Source organism: Cynocephalus volans, chromosome 7, assembly GCF_027409185.1.
Source record: "Cynocephalus volans isolate mCynVol1 chromosome 7, mCynVol1.pri, whole genome shotgun sequence".
Classification (NCBI taxonomy): Eukaryota; Metazoa; Chordata; class Mammalia; order Dermoptera; family Cynocephalidae; genus Cynocephalus; species Cynocephalus volans.
Window position 1 is genome coordinate 96130838 of NC_084466.1, and position 19298 is coordinate 96150135.

At 38.2% G+C, this 19298-nt stretch overlaps 1 protein-coding gene and 1 pseudogene across 1 annotated transcript in view; one reads left to right on the forward strand and one right to left on the reverse strand.

The window, feature by feature from the left end:
- The window catches only part of CFAP70 (cilia and flagella associated protein 70), a 105074-nt gene that overhangs the window by 11278 nt on the left and 74498 nt on the right, over positions 1-19298 (forward strand). Inside the window, exons 4-8 of the mRNA XM_063102963.1 lie at positions 3670-3768; positions 3913-3992; positions 5869-6048; positions 12150-12332; positions 14204-14298. Coding sequence (XP_062959033.1) covers positions 3670-3768; positions 3913-3992; positions 5869-6048; positions 12150-12332; positions 14204-14298 — 637 coding nt within the window. The remainder of the gene's footprint in view (positions 1-3669; positions 3769-3912; positions 3993-5868; positions 6049-12149; positions 12333-14203; positions 14299-19298) is intronic.
- On the reverse strand, positions 391-2087 carry LOC134382399 (protein FAM151A-like; annotated as a pseudogene).

Below are 19298 nucleotides of genomic sequence, written 5' to 3' on the forward strand. Positions count from 1 at the left end.
AGTATTTTACAACTGTAGAGGCCACAGAAGAAAAAAAAATAGTACATTTTACACAAGCAACTATAAAAAACAAGCAATGAACTGGGATAGAATTTGCAATTTATTTCTAGAAAGAAGGCAAATTTTCCTTTAAAGAGTTCTTATATATCAGTGAGAATAATGCCAAGAATCTAATAGAAAAATGCACAAAACATATAAAAGGAATATGAAAAGTTCACAGAAAAGGAAATATAACTGGTCCTTAAATATATGGAAAAATGTTCAGTCTCACTTTATTTATTCGTTTATTTATTTATTTATTTATTTGAGGAAGACAGGGATATTTATTGCATCCTGCCTCTCTGTGGGAAGGCTTGACCCAGGGTCTGCCAGTCCAGCACCACTGGGTGATCAATTTCTTCCAACATTTGCCAGCAAGTCCTTGCAGTTCCCCTGGGGTAGCCTGTAGTAGACTCACGTCCTGTCAACAGCCCTGGTTGTCAGCAGTGCTGCCCGCGCAGCTGCATAGCTGCCCCCAGCAGGTCTGTGCCCCATCACGATGGTGTCCTAGGTGTAGACTGCGAGCAGCCTGGCCACAGCTCGAGCTGTGTCCTGGCCCAGCAGCCCGGCCTGTAGCTGGAAGGACACAGGTTAACAGAGCCTCTGGCACAGCTCCGGCATGTCTGTGAGCAGCCGTTCCCAGTAGCCACTGCCCAGCACCTCCTCTGGCCAGCCCAGTTCTACGATCACATGGGGGAAAACCTCAGCCACAGCTATAAGCAACTCTCTGCCAGCCACGTGGTCAGGGACCACAAAATTCCCATGGGAGACTGTGGCCCCAGCCATGTGGGCTGAGGCAGGTTGCCAAGGCTGAAGAGGTGTGCCAGCATGGCTAGGGATGGCTAGAGGGATGTGGGCTCTGCCATATGCAAATGGACACCCCAGTGTCCAGGACATGCGGCCAGCTTCAGTAGGCATGACTCCAGAGTCAGGACAGGATCACCTGGGGCACACACGATGGGCACAGGGTCCCCTGCTGCAGTTCCCTGGAGACCAGTGTTCAGCAGGATCATGTCATATCTGTCTGGGAGGATAATTGTTGCTGTCATTCCATTGCCCTGGATGTCAGGAACCAGCCACTCCATGCCCAGACCATCACCCCCAGGCAATTGGAGAGAAATCAGGCTGTCTCCAGTGTGGTATATTCGCTTCCACATGGCATTCAAGGCCAGCTGCTTTAAATGCAACAGGACAGGCTCGAAGAGGTCATAGTAGACTTGGTGGCACAGTTGTCCCAGACATAGAGGAGATCATCCACTGATCTGATGCACCCTGCCATGGTGTCAGGCTGTACCTCTCCGACTGGCCAGGTGGCCCGCACCATGACAGGCTGCACGGGGAAGGTGACCTTCTGCAGCAGCAGTCCTACCAGTCCTGCATCTTCTCCATCATGGCTCAGGTGTATATGCTGTCCGGGAACAGTGGCATGTAGAGAGTGGTCCAGCCCAGAGACAGGGTGGTGGCAGGATACTTCTCCTGGACCAGGGCCAGGAACTGAGTGGCACTGACCTCAACTGTGATGGGCACGTTGGGGCCCCGTAGGATGTCAGTATGGATTTCACATGGTCCTCCGGACTCTGCTGGCCTATATCAGCTGCCAAGGAGGTCCAGGGAGAGTCCACAGCTTTCAGGCTCTTGAAGTCTAGCTTGATGCTCTTCTGAGAGGTCAGCACTGCCTCCAGCCGCTGCTGCAGCATGTTGTCACTGCAGTTGGCTGGGGTTTGGGCCATGATGGGGATCCTGTCTTGTTGGCCTTGTTGAGCCCTTCTACAGCGACGCCAAGCATGGCATTGCTGCTCAGAGCCGCTCCCATCTCTTTTTGCCTGGTGATGCCGGGCGACCAACAGGCCGTCCTGGTGGCTGACTTGGCCCAGGCTCAGCAGGTGGTCCAGCATGTCCACAACAGGATGGCAGGCCACATTCTGCTCACAGCCTGGCTGGGTGCGCTGCTGCAGGGTGAAGTTCAGGACCAATACAATGGTGAATACCAGAGCCCAACTGGCAGTGCCAGCAAGTACCCTCCTGGACTGACTGTCCGAGCACTGCATCCTTTAGGCCATGATGACCCTCTCTGGGGAGTGTCCCCCAAGCTCCTCATGGCCCAGGGGAGGTTCCCTGAGGCTCCCTGCAGCTGGGATTGGGTAGGGGGGCAGGTGCTTCCAGTTACACCTAATTCCCTCCCAGGACGGGCAGCTCACAGCCCCAGAGTCAACCTTACTTTAAAAAGGGAAATAAAATTATGATAAGATGCCATTTTCATCTATCAGATTACATAGATCACAGAGTTTGATAACATACCAGGTAGGCAAGTATGTTATCAAACTCTGATCTTGATTAAAGTGCTGAAGCCAAATCTAAGTACAGGAAACACAGAGGCTGAGAAACAAATTAAACACCATGAGGAAAAAAAGAAGACAAATTCAGAAGGTGTGACATTTTATGTAACTACTGGCCTTGTGTCTCCAACAATCAATGTCATACAGAAAAAGTATATGGAAAGGGGAGACTGTTCTAATTGCAAAGAAACTTAAACATGACACCCAAATGCAACATGTCGTCTTTGATTGGATCCTGATTTGAACAAACCGGCTACAAAATAAATTTGGGAATAATTGGGAAATTTTAAATACGGATTGGACATTAGATTGATGATATTTCATAATATAATAAGGTAATAAGAAGAAATATATAATATATATAACTAATATAATAATATAATATAATATACAACTAATATAATAAGAGGAATTATATTTAATGCTATTATCACACTTGCTAGATATAACGGTATTGTGGTTTTGTAGGAAAATGTCATATTCTGGATTTGTATACTTTAGTATTTAGGGGTAAAATGTCATGCTGTCTGTAATTTATTTGGACATATTTTAGCAAACAAAGCAAATGTGAGGAAAATATTTCAGCAAAGTCATATATGATGAAGCAAATATGATAACACGTTAATATTAAATCTAGGTGATGATTATATGGATGTTCATTACTATTCTACTTTTTTGTATATTTGAAATTTTCATAATAAGTATTAACACAAAACAGAGTAATGCTGCAGTGAAAAACCTCAAACATACTTTGCATACTCTGGGGATCACTGCAAGGTCTGCTAAACCCTATGCTAGGCAATATGGGAAGATCTAAAACAGTTTTTCAAACTTCAGTTGTGACTTTTTATTTATTCCTGAAATCAACTGAAAGGGATCACGACCAGTAATTTTTTCTGTATGAAACCGAGGAGCTCTAGTGGCTCGATCAGTTAACGTGCAGTACTTACATGAAACAGAATAGAAAATATCCAAAGGTTTTGGGCTAATAACGATTAATATTATATGAACCTTTGTTATCATATAATCATATATCAGTTAATTTTACAGATATGCATGTACATGATTATGATGTAAAATCCATTTCTTATTATAACTTGCAGGCAAAAAAGAAAAAGTGAAGAAATCTCTGAGGTGGTCCAGTTTTCTACCAGAAGTCACTGATGCTGGTGCCTTCTTGGGTTTCAAGTTCATTTTTCTTAAATTTCTTTGATAGTGCTTTGCTTGCTGCACCTTGATTATCTGATGGGTGGGTTAGAAATAATTCTCGTTTTTTCTGTTTTGATTTTTCTAGTAACCATGACTGAAGTTTTACCAAAGGAAAAGAAACAGAAAGATGAGAAGACCTTGGTTCTTGGTCAGGCTGTGCTGGACCTTCTCCCTTTACTGGAAGGTGAGGTGTGAGTTGCCCCAAAGCAGACATAGCTCCAGAGAAGTGCAAGGGATTGGAGGGAAAGAGTGAGCACATTTGTCTCTGCTTGTAGTAGTACTCACTTAACCCTTCCATCTTTGGCTCCACCTGGCCTTCTTTTCATAGGAGAGACTTCATTTGAAACAACAGTCCCGTTGCACCCTGTGCAGGGCTCACCTTTAGAAGCGCCTCGACCAGGTGTCAAGGTAATCAGCTTTAACTCTCAGCATTTCAGCCTGCCATTCAGTCTAACAAACTGTCTGCTGTTAAGGTTCAATACAGTCCAGGCCAGTTCATTGGGCACCTTCTTTTCATAGTATACATAATGTAAGGTTCTGGGAAGCAAAGATAAATAAGGCAGAGTCCTGTCTTTGAAAAGCTCACCATCTATGTATCATGAGTGGCGATGGTGGTGGTAGTGGTGGGGAGGCGTATGGGCACAGAGCAGGTATCAGTCACTTGGCCCAGAGGTAGATATAGGGAAGGCTCAACCATGGAAGTGCCTCTTGAGCTATGTCCTGGTGGATCAAATAGTCCGAGTATGTGAAAGCACCTACCCCACTCTGGGCTGCGGTAGCCTGCCCCTGGTTGAAGACTTCCAGCTCAACAGTTCCAGCCCAGACCCCTCTCCTGAATTCCAGAATTATAACCACCTCCTGGGTTTCTCGATAATGTGATCTCACAGGCAGCTAAAAACTCAGCATTCCAAAACTGAACTCAGTATCTTCCCTCAAACCTACTTTTCCTTTTATCCTAGTTATTTTCTCTATTGGTATTACCCATCCATGAAATCACAGGACACAAAACCTGAGTTACCTCCATGACTGCTCCCTCGAACCTTAATTACAACCAGTCTCCAAATCTGCCTTTCACAAAATCCAGCCTTTTCTATCTTCTAAGTGTCTTTAGGTTCTTTGTTCTTAGCTTCCTTCTTGCTCTTTATTGCCTCGTCCTCTCTCACCTGGATCACTACAAGTAGCCTTGCACCTGCCCTTGTCTCCCTCCAGCACAGCCTTCTCACTGCTTGCATGGTGACTGAAAAGTGAATCTGTTCACATCTCTTCCCCTACTTAGTCCCGTATGCTGGTTCATGGATTCACCCACTGCTTACATGTTAAGGTGCAGACTCCTTGCCAGGCGTACAGCGTCCCTCATAATGGGAGCGTCCCACTTCTTCAACCTCATCTCCCAGCGCTCCTCTCCTTATACTTCAAGTCCAGAATCCTGAACTTCTCTCTGATACCTGAACTGAATATACTGTACTGTTTCAGTCCCCCTATACATAAATTATTCTTTTTATCCAGAATTATTTTTCCTTTCCTTCCTCTGATTATCCAGTTTGCGAATTCCTGTTCATCCTGTAAATGTCAACTCAGATGTCACATCTCTTCCTCCTCCCCAGCCCGGTTATTAACTGTTCACTTCTGCCTTGGTGCTCGTCAACCACAGCATTTTATGCAGGTCTCTCTTACCGCATTTATCATATATCATGAGATTATAACATGAGTTCCATGATAAAAGGGACCGTTTCTTCTTCATCTTTATATCCCTAGTGCTGTAATAAACTGCCAAGCATATAAATAGCAATTAATACACATTTTAAACCTACTTTGTATTGCATCCTGTTTGAAAATGTCAGGTATAGATATATGTCTATATCTACTTACATGGATATATCCATATATTTTTGAAAAAATATTTTCTTATTACAAAGCAATGCATTTAAATTACAAAAATAATCATAAACTATAGACTAGCAAAAAAAGCACCCCTATGACATTTACTCATGTGCAAGTACTATAGACCTTTCAATATAGAATCTTTCATCTCTTCTTCTGGGTGTACTTGTATACTTCACCTCAGTAAGGTACAATGGAAAGGGCTCTAGTTTAGGGATAAGGTTCTCTTCTTGTCTCTATTGCCAACTCATGGGACCTAGAGAAAGTTATTTCAATCCTCTGTATGGAAACAATTAAGCTTAACCTTATCTTGAACAGTGATGTGAGATTCAAATGTGATAATGCAAAAAAAGGAGGGCCCCTGGCAATTTTCAAAATGCTGCATGGTTTTATTCTTTTACAGCAGTGCACTCTTGAAGTTAAAGTATTTGTGGCAGAACCCTTACTTACCACAGCGCAGATCGTAGGGGGCAATCTACTGAAGGTCACATTGGAGGCTGCATACTCTGTGCCCGAATCCTTCATTCCAGTGGGGCCCCTGCAGAACTACATGGTTGGTCTGCAAGTTCCATCAGTTGGAGAGGTAAAGCCCTACTGCCCGCTGTTTATGTAGATTCACACATGTCTACACTCATATGGCCACCTCTTCCTCACCTGCTAAGATTTCATTCAAAACATTACTCTGCTAATGGCTGAGAATTATTTTAGGCTTAAAAAATAAAGTTTATTTCTGTTTTATATACAGATTTTTATATTTATAATTTATACATTTATTATCTATGACATATTATGCATTAATATAGTTTATACTGATAAATATATTTCTGGTGGGAAATACTTAAGACCTTTAAAAATTGACAATTTTTGGCATGTTTCTATACAGATGATTTTACACATGTATTTTGTGGATTTTGTACAATGTACTTTATTATACAAAACTTCCTCTTAATTCCAGGTTATGTTTTTAGGCCAAATTTCTAGGTGTAGGAATGATTGGATATGAATCTTTTGAGGCTCTTGATAGAGATTTCCAAAATCTCTTGCTAAAAGACTTGTAATCAGTAAACACTCCCTCCTGTCTTATTGCCAGGGCTGTGCATGTGAATGATCCACTAAATTTGAGTAGCAACTGTCCAGTTTGCTTGGGACTTAGGGGGTTCCTGGCACAGTCCCATGCAAATTGGGATGGTTGATCACCCTCCCAGGGAACAACCCCCATAATTGTATGAAGCAGATCTGTGCATTACCCTCTCTCCAACTTTCAGTTTCTATTAAAAATTTTTCTTGTCACCTGCCTGACATGACGACAGGCTGGTCTTCTGCAGCCTCTGTTGCTCTGTAAGCTGCACTGGCCGTGGAGGCCACCAGGACACCTAGAAGCCAGGAAATGTGCCCACACCTGGACCAGCTTTCCAGAAAAGCCTGGAGCTCCCTTCTCTGGTGCCTGCCCACAGAACTCTTGCCCAGCCCCACCCCCAACCACAATAAAAACCCAGGCCAGGCTCCTTTCTTTGTTCTCTTATGCCACTTCCCACCTGCTTGGGAGGCCTGTCCTGTTCTGCCCAAAGACCTCAATCATGACTCAGTGGCCTTTGAGGATGTGGCTGTCAGCTTTACCCTGGAGGAGTGGGCTGTGCTGGATCATTCCCAGAGAAAACTCTACAGAGATGTCATGGGGGAAATCTTTATAAACTCGGCTTCTACAGGGAAAAAATAGGAAGACCAAGACACTGAAGATCAGTACAAAAATCACAGCAGAAACCTAAGGCAAATCATATTTCACACTGGATATAAACCATATGATAGTCTGGAATATGGAGAGAAGCCATATGCTGTGGATTGAATGTCCCCCAAAAACTTAATCTCCGTTGTGACAGTGTTAAGAGGGTGGGAAATCCTATTATGGTAAGTGAAAGGTGGGGCCTTGAAGAGGTGATTGGATTGTGAGGACCATGCCCACGTAAATGGATTAATCCACTGATGATTTAATGATAGTCATGGCGTGATTCTGAGGGCTTTAAAAGGAGTGAGGGGTTAGCAGTCTCTTGCTCCACCATCCACTATGTGACACCCTGAACCCCTGAACAGAGTCACCAACAAAAACAAGGCCCTCGCCGGATGTGTTCCCTGGACTTTGGGTTTATCAGCCTCTGAAACCGTAAGCAATAAATATTGTTTCTTTGTACATTATCCAGTTTCAGGTATTTCTGTTATAAACAACAGAAACAGACTAAGATACCACATAAACATAGGCTACATGGGAAAGCCTTCACTTACATTCACTCCTCTCAAATTCACAACATTATTCACACTGGAGAAAAACCCTGTGAATGTAAGGAATGTAGGAAAGCATTCGTTTCTCTCGCAGGTGTTCAAAGACGTGTGATGATACACACTGGGGATGGACCGTAGACATGCAAGATATGTGGGAGAGCTTTGACTATCCCAGTTCATTTCAAAGGCATGAAAGGAGTCACAATGGAGAAAAACTCTGTGAATGCAAACAATGTGGTAAAGCCTTTAGTTGGTCCAAGATCCTCCAAATACATGAAAGAATTCACACTGGATAAAAATGCTAAGTGTAAGGAATATGGAAAAGCGTTCAGTTTCTCCATACACTGACAAAGACATGTATGCATGCACACTGGATTGAAACTCTACAAGTTTTAAAAATACAGAAACGTTTTACAAATGCTTTTACAATCATGAAAACTACACTGCAGTGAAATCCTGTAAATGTCAGTAATATGGAAAGCCTGATGGAAATTCATGTATAATGCTGTAAAAAATTTACAACATGAAAGAAATGTTGTAAAAGTAATATATTGTGTTTATCAGTGCCTTATTTTTTAATGTGGATTTATGGAGTATTGATTTCTTTTTTTTACAAAGAAACATTCAGGGGAGATAGTTCTGTAAGTACTCTTTAAGCAATAGTACATGAGTTTCATAGCTAGTTTCATTTTTAGGTCAGTTAATAAAATTTTTCTTTTTTCAAAAAGTAAACAAATAAATAATTTTCTCTGTTTTTTCTAAATTTGATAATTAAAAGTGCCTTTTATTTGTGTTTTCGTTTTTCTCCTGGAGGTCTTAGTATATTCCTTGTTGATTTGTTAAATTCATCATATGTAAAAAAAAAAAATAATAATCATGCTTTTTCAAGTTTGGCAATTTATCGTTATCATGTTTCCTTCTGCTTTATTATTTATTTTTTAACTTGAGTCATTGCTTTAGTATGTAAGAGATTTCTTTTTACAGCTACATTTTTCCTGTTAGGTTTTTTGCATCATTTTAAACTTGGAAAGGACTCCCTCATTCCGAAGTCTAATGAAAGGCTGCCCTTCCAGGTCTCAATTTTATGCACTGCTCTTAGTCCCAGCTCCCTGTCCTGCATGGACACAGGCCGTGCTTGCTTCTCTCTGAGTGTGTGGATCTGATATTTCCCACAGCGTCAGCGTATGAGCTTATCCCCTGGGTGTTGAGTTACCACTGCCAATTCTGGCACCTTTAGATTATCATTTACTTTGTTTAACTTTGGCTGTGTATTAAAATAAAACTTTTTTGTGTGGTTGCTGTTCTGTTTTATCCAGTATTTTCCTGTGTTTGTTGATGGAGAGGGGTCTGCTACACTTTAGTTTGCTATAGTGTTGGAATTCTCTTTTAATTTAAGAGCTGTTTACATTTTCTTTTCAGCAAATTCCTTGTTCTTGTTCTTTGTCCTTTTTTATTTTTAATTGAGTGTGGGCCTTTTCCTTCTTTCACTTTTCTTAAAAAACTTTTTATTTGAAAAATTTCAAGTATATGCAAATATATAGAAAATAATGTAATGTACCCCATGTACTCATCACCAACTTCAACAGTTTATTTTTCCATATGAACTTTACAATCAGCTTATCTATTCTAAAAAATAATCCTATTTGGTATTTTTATTGGGATTGCATTAATTTATAGATTAATTTAGAAAGAATGATCATTTTATGCTTCCTATGTAAGAACAGAGAATGCCTTTCTGTTTACCCACATCTTCTTTTATGTCCTCAGTCTCGTTCAAATTTTCTCCAGACAAATCTTACACATTATATTGGACTTTAGATGTATGTAGTTAATAGATTCTAAAGGTCGTGATTGGACTCCATGAGTCTCTGAATCTCTATACTGTAATTCACATACTTATTAAAACAAACGACTTTTAAATTATAATACGTTTTTCTCAAGCTTAAGAACCCATTTCTCTTTTGTCTAATAAATGCAGATTTCTGTTCATTGACCTCAGGATCCTTCAGTAAATATTAACTTTTATTTTAGTCTGAGTTCCAGTTTCAGCAGCTTCATCTCATCTTTTTTTCTGCTTCAGTAAAATGAAATTGTATATCCCTGTTTTGAATTTTTTTTTCTGGTATATACATAGATGTTGAATTCCTTAGTCCATTTTTCTGATGCTGTAACAGAATATCACAGACTGAGTAATTTATTTTAAAAAAGAAAAAGAAATTTATTTCTTATGGTCTGGTGACTGGGAAGTCCAAGGTCAATAGAATCTCATCTGGTGAGGGCCTTCTTGCTGAGTCGTCCCATGGTGGAAGGTGGAAGGGCAGGAGAGAACTCATGAGGCGTGGGGGTGAGGGGAAAACTCATCCTTTTTTCAGGAATCCGCCCCAGTGATGACTAACCCACTCTCACAATAATGGCATTAATCCATTCATGAGGGCAGAGCCCTCATGACCTAATCACCTCTTAAAGGTCCCATTTCTCAAAACTGTTGCATTGGGGATTAAGTTTCCAACACATAAACTTTGAGAGACACATTCAAACCATGACATACAGTAATTCTGTTTTCAGTATTGTGAGGAACCACCATACTGATTTGCATAGTGGCTGCACTGTTTTATATTCCCTCCACGAGTATGCAAGGGTTCCAGTTTCTCCACATCCTGGCCAACATTTGTTATTTTCTGTTTTTGGTTTGTTTTGGTTTGTTTTTTATAGTGGCCATCCTAGTAGTTGTGAGGTGGCATCTGATTGTGGTTTTAATTTGCATTTCCCTGAAGACTAATGATATTTAAGCATGTGCTTACTGGCCATTTTTATATCTTCTTTAAGGAAATAGCTATCCAAGTCCTTGGCCCATTTTTGAATTGGGTTGCTTGTTTTTTTGTCGTTGAGTTTTAGGAGTTATCTGTATATTCTTGTTATTAACTAGATATGTGATTTGCAAATATTTTCTCTCATTCTGTGGGTTGCCTTTTAACTCTGTTGATAGTGTCCTTTGATGCACAAATGTTTTAAATTTCCATGAAGTTGAATTTGCCTATTTTTTCTTTTGTTGCCTATGCTTTGGTGTCATATCCAAGAAATCATTGCCAAATTCAATGTCATGAAGCTTTTCCCCTGTGTTTTCTTCTATAGTTTCAGCTCTTATATTTAGGTCTTTGATTGATTTTGAGTTAATTTTTGTATATGGTGTGAGGTAAGGGTTCAATGTCATTCTTTTGCACATGAATATCCAGTTTTCCCAACACCATTTGTTGAAAAGCTGTCCTTTCCCCATTGAATGGTCTTGGCGCCTATAATCTTGACAATTTTTGCCAATGTTCTTGTGATGGAGGAGCCTATTTCTAAAGGTCCTTACTCGGCCATTCTAGAAGTGCTGCTCCTTCACAAACGGTTTTTAAGATTAGAACCAAGGAACTAGACTTGATGAGTTTGTAGTACATAGATTTTAAACTTTACTGCAAAATTGCTTTTCACAGTTGTATCAATTTACACTTCCATCAATTGTGTATAAGAATACTATTTCCATTCACAATGTAACTAACGTGATATTTTCAGACTTTGATTTTGCCAGTCTATAGCTTAAAATGATATTTCATTGTTTTAATGTGCATTTCACTGATTGCTTTTATTTAAATGTTGGGTTTTCTAATTTCCCCTTCCTATTTATATCTTATCAATTTTCCCCTGCATGTTTATTTTAGATAAATTATCACATATAAAAATGCCTATATTTTTAGCCCTTGTCAGATTTTAGCTTGTTTTTTAAAGGATACTTTTTATTTTATTTTATTTTTATTTTTTTATTTTTTTTAAATTTTATTTTGTTGATATACATTGTGGCTGATTATTGCTCCCCATCACCAAAACCTCCCTCCCTTCTCCCTCCCCCCCTCCCCCCCAACAATGTCTAAAGGATACTTTTTAAACAGGTATAATCATGACTCACATATAATTATAAAATGACAAAGAATTTGATTGGAGATTTTATTTAACTATTTAATTACGAAATCAATAAAATGGAAAAACCAGTTCGGAGGAAAATCCAAAGTGACCCACATACTGGCATCACGAATGGTGAAATGAATTTGTGAATAATTTAAACCTTGTCATTAGTCCCGTTAATTAATAATCATTATCAATGCAATAATCAACTACATCACCACTACTCAAAATATATTTGCATATCTAGGGACAAGAATAATTTTCATTATTATTAATTTTCTATAAATCACAGAGTTGTAAAATAACACAAAGACAATGAAGGGCACAGGTCCTTCTATAGAATCAGATCATCATAGAAGGGTGTGTTTGACAACACTCAGCATTCTGTTGAAAAAATACTTAGTAATCTTTTTGTCCATTTCAAACTCCTTTGCAATGTTTCCTGATATATGGTATTTATTTCTGTAGAAGGACTGTCCCATTCTATTTAAGAACGGAACTCTGAAGCTTGGAGGGGAAAGAGAACCTGTTCCCCGGCCCAAAAAATGGCCTATTGCCAACATTCTGGCTCCAGGAGCTTCCAACATTCCTAACGCGTTCATCGTCGGTGGCCCCTACGAGCAAGAGGAAGGAGAACTGAACCACCCCGAGGTGAGCACCAGCCGAGTTACGCATCTTTTGTGATAAACACAGTGGCTGACAAGATGATAAAACATTGTGAACCGCTGTAATTTATATATATCTATCACCTGTCGAAATAAAACAATTACATTTCAAAATAAAATACTTATTCATCTAATTCTGATGAAAATTGTCTCCCAACTTCTTAAGTCCAGCAAACAAAATAATTTAGATCAGGCTTACTCTTTATTTTATTTTAGATTTATTTATTTTTGAGTAGGTAATAATATAATCAGAGCTCAAAATTTAAACATGAATGTTATAACACCAAGGTCAAGGGTTCGGATACTCATGCTGGCCAGCTGCCAAAAAATAAAAAGTAAAAAATTAAGAAATATGCAGTGAAAGTCTCCTTCCTACTCATGTCTCATCCTCCTAATTCCTTCCCATCTCGTTACTCTTGTAGTTACCTTTGTTATAGTTTCTTGTGTTTCCTTCCAGATACTTTTTTATGCATATAAAAGTGAGTATGTAGTCAAAGGAAGACTCAAAGAGAAAAACGTTTAGAAAAGTAAAGAAAAAGTTTTCTTGCAAAGAGTGAAAGGGAGTCAGACTTCAGAAGGACTGACTCACCAGATAAAAATAATAAGTAATTAAAAGAAAATAATACAAAATTACCAAGGTTACCACATTTACATTGGCCTGTTCATGATGGAAAAACTGCATTTTTTTTTTTCATTTGATATCAGATTTACTGAAGTCATAAAGTATCTTCAGACATCAGCATAGTGAACGTCAGAGATTGTTTTTCTATAGGGAGTCCAGATTTACAGGAAGTATTTAAAGTCTTGTTATTTTCAGAACTAGAACCTATGAGGAATACACTGCTGTTTTTGCTTTATTGTGAGGTATAAGGTATTTTTTGTTTTTTGTTTTTTAAACTGGTTATACTAAGTGCTTAACCATACACATATACACACACTAATACATACATGTTCTTCCCCCATCATGTTTTTTACACACCTATGAAGGTGTGCATACTTACACACAGTGTCGTGCAGCTTGCTTTGTTTCACTTTACGGTGTATCTTGGAGATTTTTCCACATTACTACATAGAGAACATTGTCATGCTTCTTTATTTGTATTTGCTGTATGAGATGACATTTTACGGACATACTCTAATTTACTTAACCAGTCTCCTATTGGTGGACATTTAGGTTTTTGAAATTATATTTTTCTTTTTTATTCTTTTTAAAACCTATTTCTATTACAACACATATTTGTAAAGGGCATAAAAAATGGTGTAAACACATTTGCAATTGTTCCTTGAACTAGCAGATAATCAGTGGAAATATTCAATAATTTGGAAAATTATAATGGTCCAATAATTTTCATTACTTAACTCTAAGTATTTTAAATAGTACAGATAAGGCTAGCAGTATAGCACCATGCGGTATCTTTTCTCATCATTGTGATTAGTAAAACTTCATTCTTTCCTTAAATTTATATTTTAATTTAGCTCTGTTATCTTATTTTAGATATTTAGACTTTATATTTTAGTTTAGATCATTAGTTCTCAGCCCTTATCATCCCAGATGATTTTAATATGCATCAGGGGTTGAGAATCACTGGTTGAGGTTATGCAAGTGAGTATTTGGCACTCACTCAATACTGGGTTGATGTAAGGATTATATACGTAATTTATCTTATGTACTTTATTATTAAGGTACCCAAAACTTTAATGTGGTGGTAGTAGCTGCAATAGTAGCCATACTCATAGTAATAGTAGTAGTAATAAAAATATTGTGATTAAATCCATTAAAAGAATGCCCCACAGACTTAGCAGCATGAAACCATGGTACACACAGAGAACAGAAGTCTCTATCTTATTATTTTACAGGACAAAGAATTTAGGAACCAAGCAGAGTGCATGAAGAAAAGGATTATTTGGGACTTGGAAAGTCGCTGCTATCTTGATCCTCCTGCAGTGGCCAGGTAGGAAGAGGAAAGGAATAAGTCTAACCAACAAAGACCATAGGTGAAAAGAAATGTTACTTTATTAATTTTACTTGTATGTGAGTTCAGACAATTTGAGACTTTCTCTTCTGCCACGTCTGTATCAGTTAAACATTGTGTTCATCTACTGATAACAGAGGCATCTAGTGATGGTGGCTTAACCAAGGTGACTGCTGATTTCTCTTTTATATAAAAGTCCAGAACTGGTATATAAAGTGGCTTCATGGGTCATCAGGTATCCAAGTTTAGTCTTTCTTTGGGCTGCTTTCTTTAATATGGACCTTTCTTCCACAAGGCTGTCTCATGGTCCAAGACAGTTGCTGGAGCTCCAGCTTGCACTTTCACATTCCTGGCAGAAAGCTGGAAGAGGGCAGTGGTTGTGGATAAAAAGGGACACATGCTAGCTGTCTTAGCCCCTTTTATAGAATCTTCCTGAAACCTGACAAGCTTTTAAAAACCTCATTGGCCATCTCTAGATGCAAGAAAGGCTAGAAAATAAAGTGTTTTAGTTGGATACATTGTCACTCAGGCTAAATCAGGATTTAATTACTAACAAAGAACAGGACACTTAATATTGTGTTAAAAAGTATCAGTTTCTGTCAGTGTCCTGGTGATTAGGGAGATATGGGAAATAGAGGATTATCAATATATGTATCATCTGAATGAACAGCTCTGACTTTTTAAAAATAGGCTATTTTTTAGAACAGTTTTGGATTTATAAAAAATTTGAGCAGAATTTATTTGTACATATTTGTGGGGTGCAGTGTGTTGTTTATTTATACATATTTGTGGAGTACAGTGTGTTGTTTCAATACATTCACATACTGCACAATGATTCAGTTAGGGTAGACAGCATAGTTTAATACCTATTAGTCTACCCTTCTCCCCCCACCCCATCCCTCACCAACCTCTGTAACCATCCATTATTCTACTCTCTACTTCTATGAGAACCACTTTTTAAAAATTTGTTTTAGATCCCACATATGAGTGAGATCATGTGGTATTTGTCTTTCTGTGCCTGACTTACTTCATTTAACATGATGGTTTCCAGTTCCATCCATGTTGCTGAAAATGATAGGATATCATTTCTTTTTATAGCTGAGTAGTATTCCATTTGCGTATATAGCACTCTTTTTTAATCCATTCATCCGTTGATGGACATTTAGGTGGATTCCATCTCTTGGCTATTGTGAATAGTGCTGTGATGAACATGGGAGTGCAGGTGTCTTTTTGATATATCAATTACATTTCCTTTGGGTATATACCCAGTAGTAGGATAGCTGGGTGGTAATGTAGATCTATTTTTGGTTCTCTGAGGAACCTCCTTACTGTTTTCCACAGTGGCTGTATCAATTTACATTCCCACCAGCAATGTGGGAGAGTTCCTTTTTCTCCATATCCTCACTTCCATTTGGTATTTTTTGTCCTGTTGACAACAGCCATTCTAACTGGACTGAGATGATATCTTATTGTGGTTTTAATTTTTCATGTGCCTGTTGGCCATTGGTGTGTCTTCTTTTGAGAAATGTCTGTTGAGGTCCTTTGCCCATTTTTGGTTTTTTGCTGTTGAGTTGAGTCTCCTATGTCTTGTCTGTTGTGTAGTTTGCAAACACTTTCTCCCATTCTATAAGTTGTTTCTTCACTTTGTTGATAGTGTTCCTTGCTGTGCAGAAGCTTTTCAGTTTGATGTAGTCCCATCTGTGTGTTTTTGCTTTAGTCACCTGTGCCTTTGTAGTTTCACTCGAAAAAGTGCTGCCCACTCCCATTTCCTGTAGCATTTCCCATATGTTTTCTTCTAGTAGTTTTATAGTTTCAGGTCTCAAATTTAGGTCTTTAATCCATTTTGGGTTGATTTTTGTGTATGGCTAAAGATAGTGGTCTAGTTTCAATCTTCTGCATGTGGATATCCAGTTTTCCCAACAACATTTGTTGAAAAGGCTGTCCTTTCCCCACAGGATATTCTTGGCACCTTTGTTCAAAACCAGTTGGCTGTAAGTGTATGGATTTATTTTGGACTCTATTCTGTTACATTGGTCTATTGGTCTAATTTTTATGCCAGTACCATGCTCTTTTGGTTACTATACCTTTATAGTATATTTTGAAGTCAGGAAGTGTAATGCCTCCAACTTTGTTCTTTTTGTGAGGCGAACGTGATAACCACTACACTACGGAAACTGCAGTCAACTTTGTTCTTTTTGTTCAAGATTACTTTAGCTATACAAGGTCTTTTGTGATTCCATACAAGTTTTAAGATCATTTAAAAAAAATTTCTGTGAGGGATGTCTTTGATATTTTTACAGGGATTGTGTTGAATGTGTAGATTGCTTTAGGTAGTATGGACATTTTGATGATGTTAATTCTTCCAACCCATGAACATGGGATATCTTTCCATTTATTTGTGTTCTCTTCAATTTTTTTCCATCAACATTTTATAGTTTTCACTGTACAGGTTTTTGACTTCCTTGGTTAAATTCCTTCCTACATATTTAATTTTTTTGGTAGCTATTGCAAATTGGATTACTTTCTTGATTTCTGCTTCAGCTATTTCATTATTGGCATATACTAAGGCTAATGATTTTTATGTGTTGATTTTGATCCTGCCACTATATTGAGTTCATTTATTAACTAGTAATTTTTTGGTGGAGTCTTTAGTGTTTTCTATGTATAGGACCATATCATCTGCAAATAGGAGTAGTTTGACTTCCTCCTTTCTAATTTGGATACCCTTCATTGCTTTTTCTTTCCTTATTGCAGTGGCTATAACTTCCAGTTCTACATTGAATAAGAGTGAGGAAAATGGGCATCCTTGTCTTGTTCCAGATCTTAGAGGAAATGCCTCCGATTTTTGTCCATTCAGTATGATATTAGCTGTGGGTTTGTTGTATATGGCCTTTATTGTTTTTAGGTATATTCTTTGTATGCCTAATTTGTTGAGTTTTTTATTGTGAAGAGGTGTCTGATTTTATCAAATGCTTTTTCTGCATCTATTGAAATGATCATAGGTTTTTTTCCCTTCATTCTGTTGATGTGATGTATCATGTTTATTGATTTGCATATGTTCAACCTTCGTTGCATCCCAGGGATGAATCCCACTCGATCATGGTGAGTGATCTTTTTAATGTGTTGGATTCTCTGTGCTAGTATTTTATTGAGGATCTTTGGATCTGTGTTTATTAGGGATATTGGTCTGTAGTTTTCTTTTGTTGTTGTTGCATTTTTCTGGTTTGGATGTGAGGTTAATATTGGCATTGTAGAATAAGTTTGGAAGTATTCCCTCCTCTTCAATTTTTTGGAAGAGTTTGAAAAGAATTGGTATTAGTTCCTCTTAAAGTGTTTGGTAGAATTCGGCAGTGAGGCCATCTGTTCCTGGGGTTTCCTTTTTGGAAGACTTTTTATTACTGCTTCAATCTCGTTACTTGTTATTGGTTTGTTTAGGTTTTCTGGTTCTTCACGATTCAACCTTGGTAAGTTGTGTGTGTCCAGGAATTTATCCATTTCTTTCAAGTTTTCCAGTTTGTTCGCATATAGTTGTTCATAGTAGCCCTTTGAGCCTTTGTATTTCTGTGGTATCAGTTGTAATGTCTCCTTTTTCATTTCTTTTTTTTTTTTTTTTTTTTTGTCTTTTCTGTGACCGGCACTCAGCCAGTGAGTGCACCGGCCATGCCTATATAGGATCTGAACCCGCGGCGGGAGCGTCGCTGCGCTCCCAGCGCCACACTCTCCCGAGTGCGCCACGGGCTCAGCCCTCCTTTTTCATTTCTGATTTTATTTATTTGAGTCTTCTCTCTTTTTTCTTCATTAGTCTAGCTAAAGCATTATTGATTTTGTTTATCTTTTCAAAAACCAACCTTTTCTTTCATTGATCTTTTGTGTTGTTTTTTAAAAAAATCTCTAATTCATTTATTTCTGTTCTGATTTCTCTCCTTCTACTGATTTGGAGTTTGGTTTGTTCTTGTTTTTCCAGCTCTTGAAGTGTAACATTAGGTTGTTTATTTGAAGTTTTTCTTTTTTTTTTTTTTTTCCCGATGTAAGCATTTATTGCTATAAACTTCTCTCTTAGAACTGCTTTTTCTGTATCCCATAGGTTCTGGTATGTTCTGTTTTCATTTTCATTTGTCTCCAGGAATTTTTAATTTCCTTTTTGATTTCTTCTTTGACCCATTCATTGTTTAGGAGCATGTTGTTTAATTTCTATGTACTTGTATGGTTTCTAGTGTCTCTTTTGTTGTTGATTTCTAGTTTTACTCCATTGTGGTCAGACAAGGTAGTTGATATCTTAATTTTTAAAAATTTGTTGAGCCTTGTTTTGTGACATAACATGGTCTATTCTAGAGAATGTTCCTTGTGCTGCTGAGAAGAGTGTCTGTTCTTCAGCCATTGGATGAAATGTTCTGTATATGTTCATTAGGTCCAAATGGCCTAGAGTACAGATTCATTCTAATGTTTCCTGGTTAATTTTCTATCTGGATGATCTGTACTTTGCTGAAAAGAGGTTTTAAAGTCTCAACTATTATTGTGTTGGAGTCTATTTCTCCCATTAGGTCCAATAGTAACTGCTTTATGTAACTGGGTGCTCCAGAGTTGGGTGCATATGTATTTAGAATTGTGAATTGATCTCTTTATCATTATATACTGACCTTCCTTATCTTTTTTTACTTTCTTGGCTTAAAATCTATTTTATCTGACATAAGTATAGATACTCTCAATCTTTTTTGGTTTCCATTTGCATGAAATATCTTTTTCCATCACTTCACTTTCAGACAGTGTGTGTCTTCTTGTACGCAGCATATTGTTGGTTTTTGTTATAATCCATTGAGCCACTCGGTATCTTTTAATTGGGTCATTTGATCCATTTGCATTTAGAGTTATAATTAACATATAGAGACTTGTTACTGCCATTTTGTTCCTTTTTTTTCTGATTGTTTTGTTGATCTTTTTTCCTTTTTTCATTCTTACTGTCTTCCTTTGTGATTGAGCAG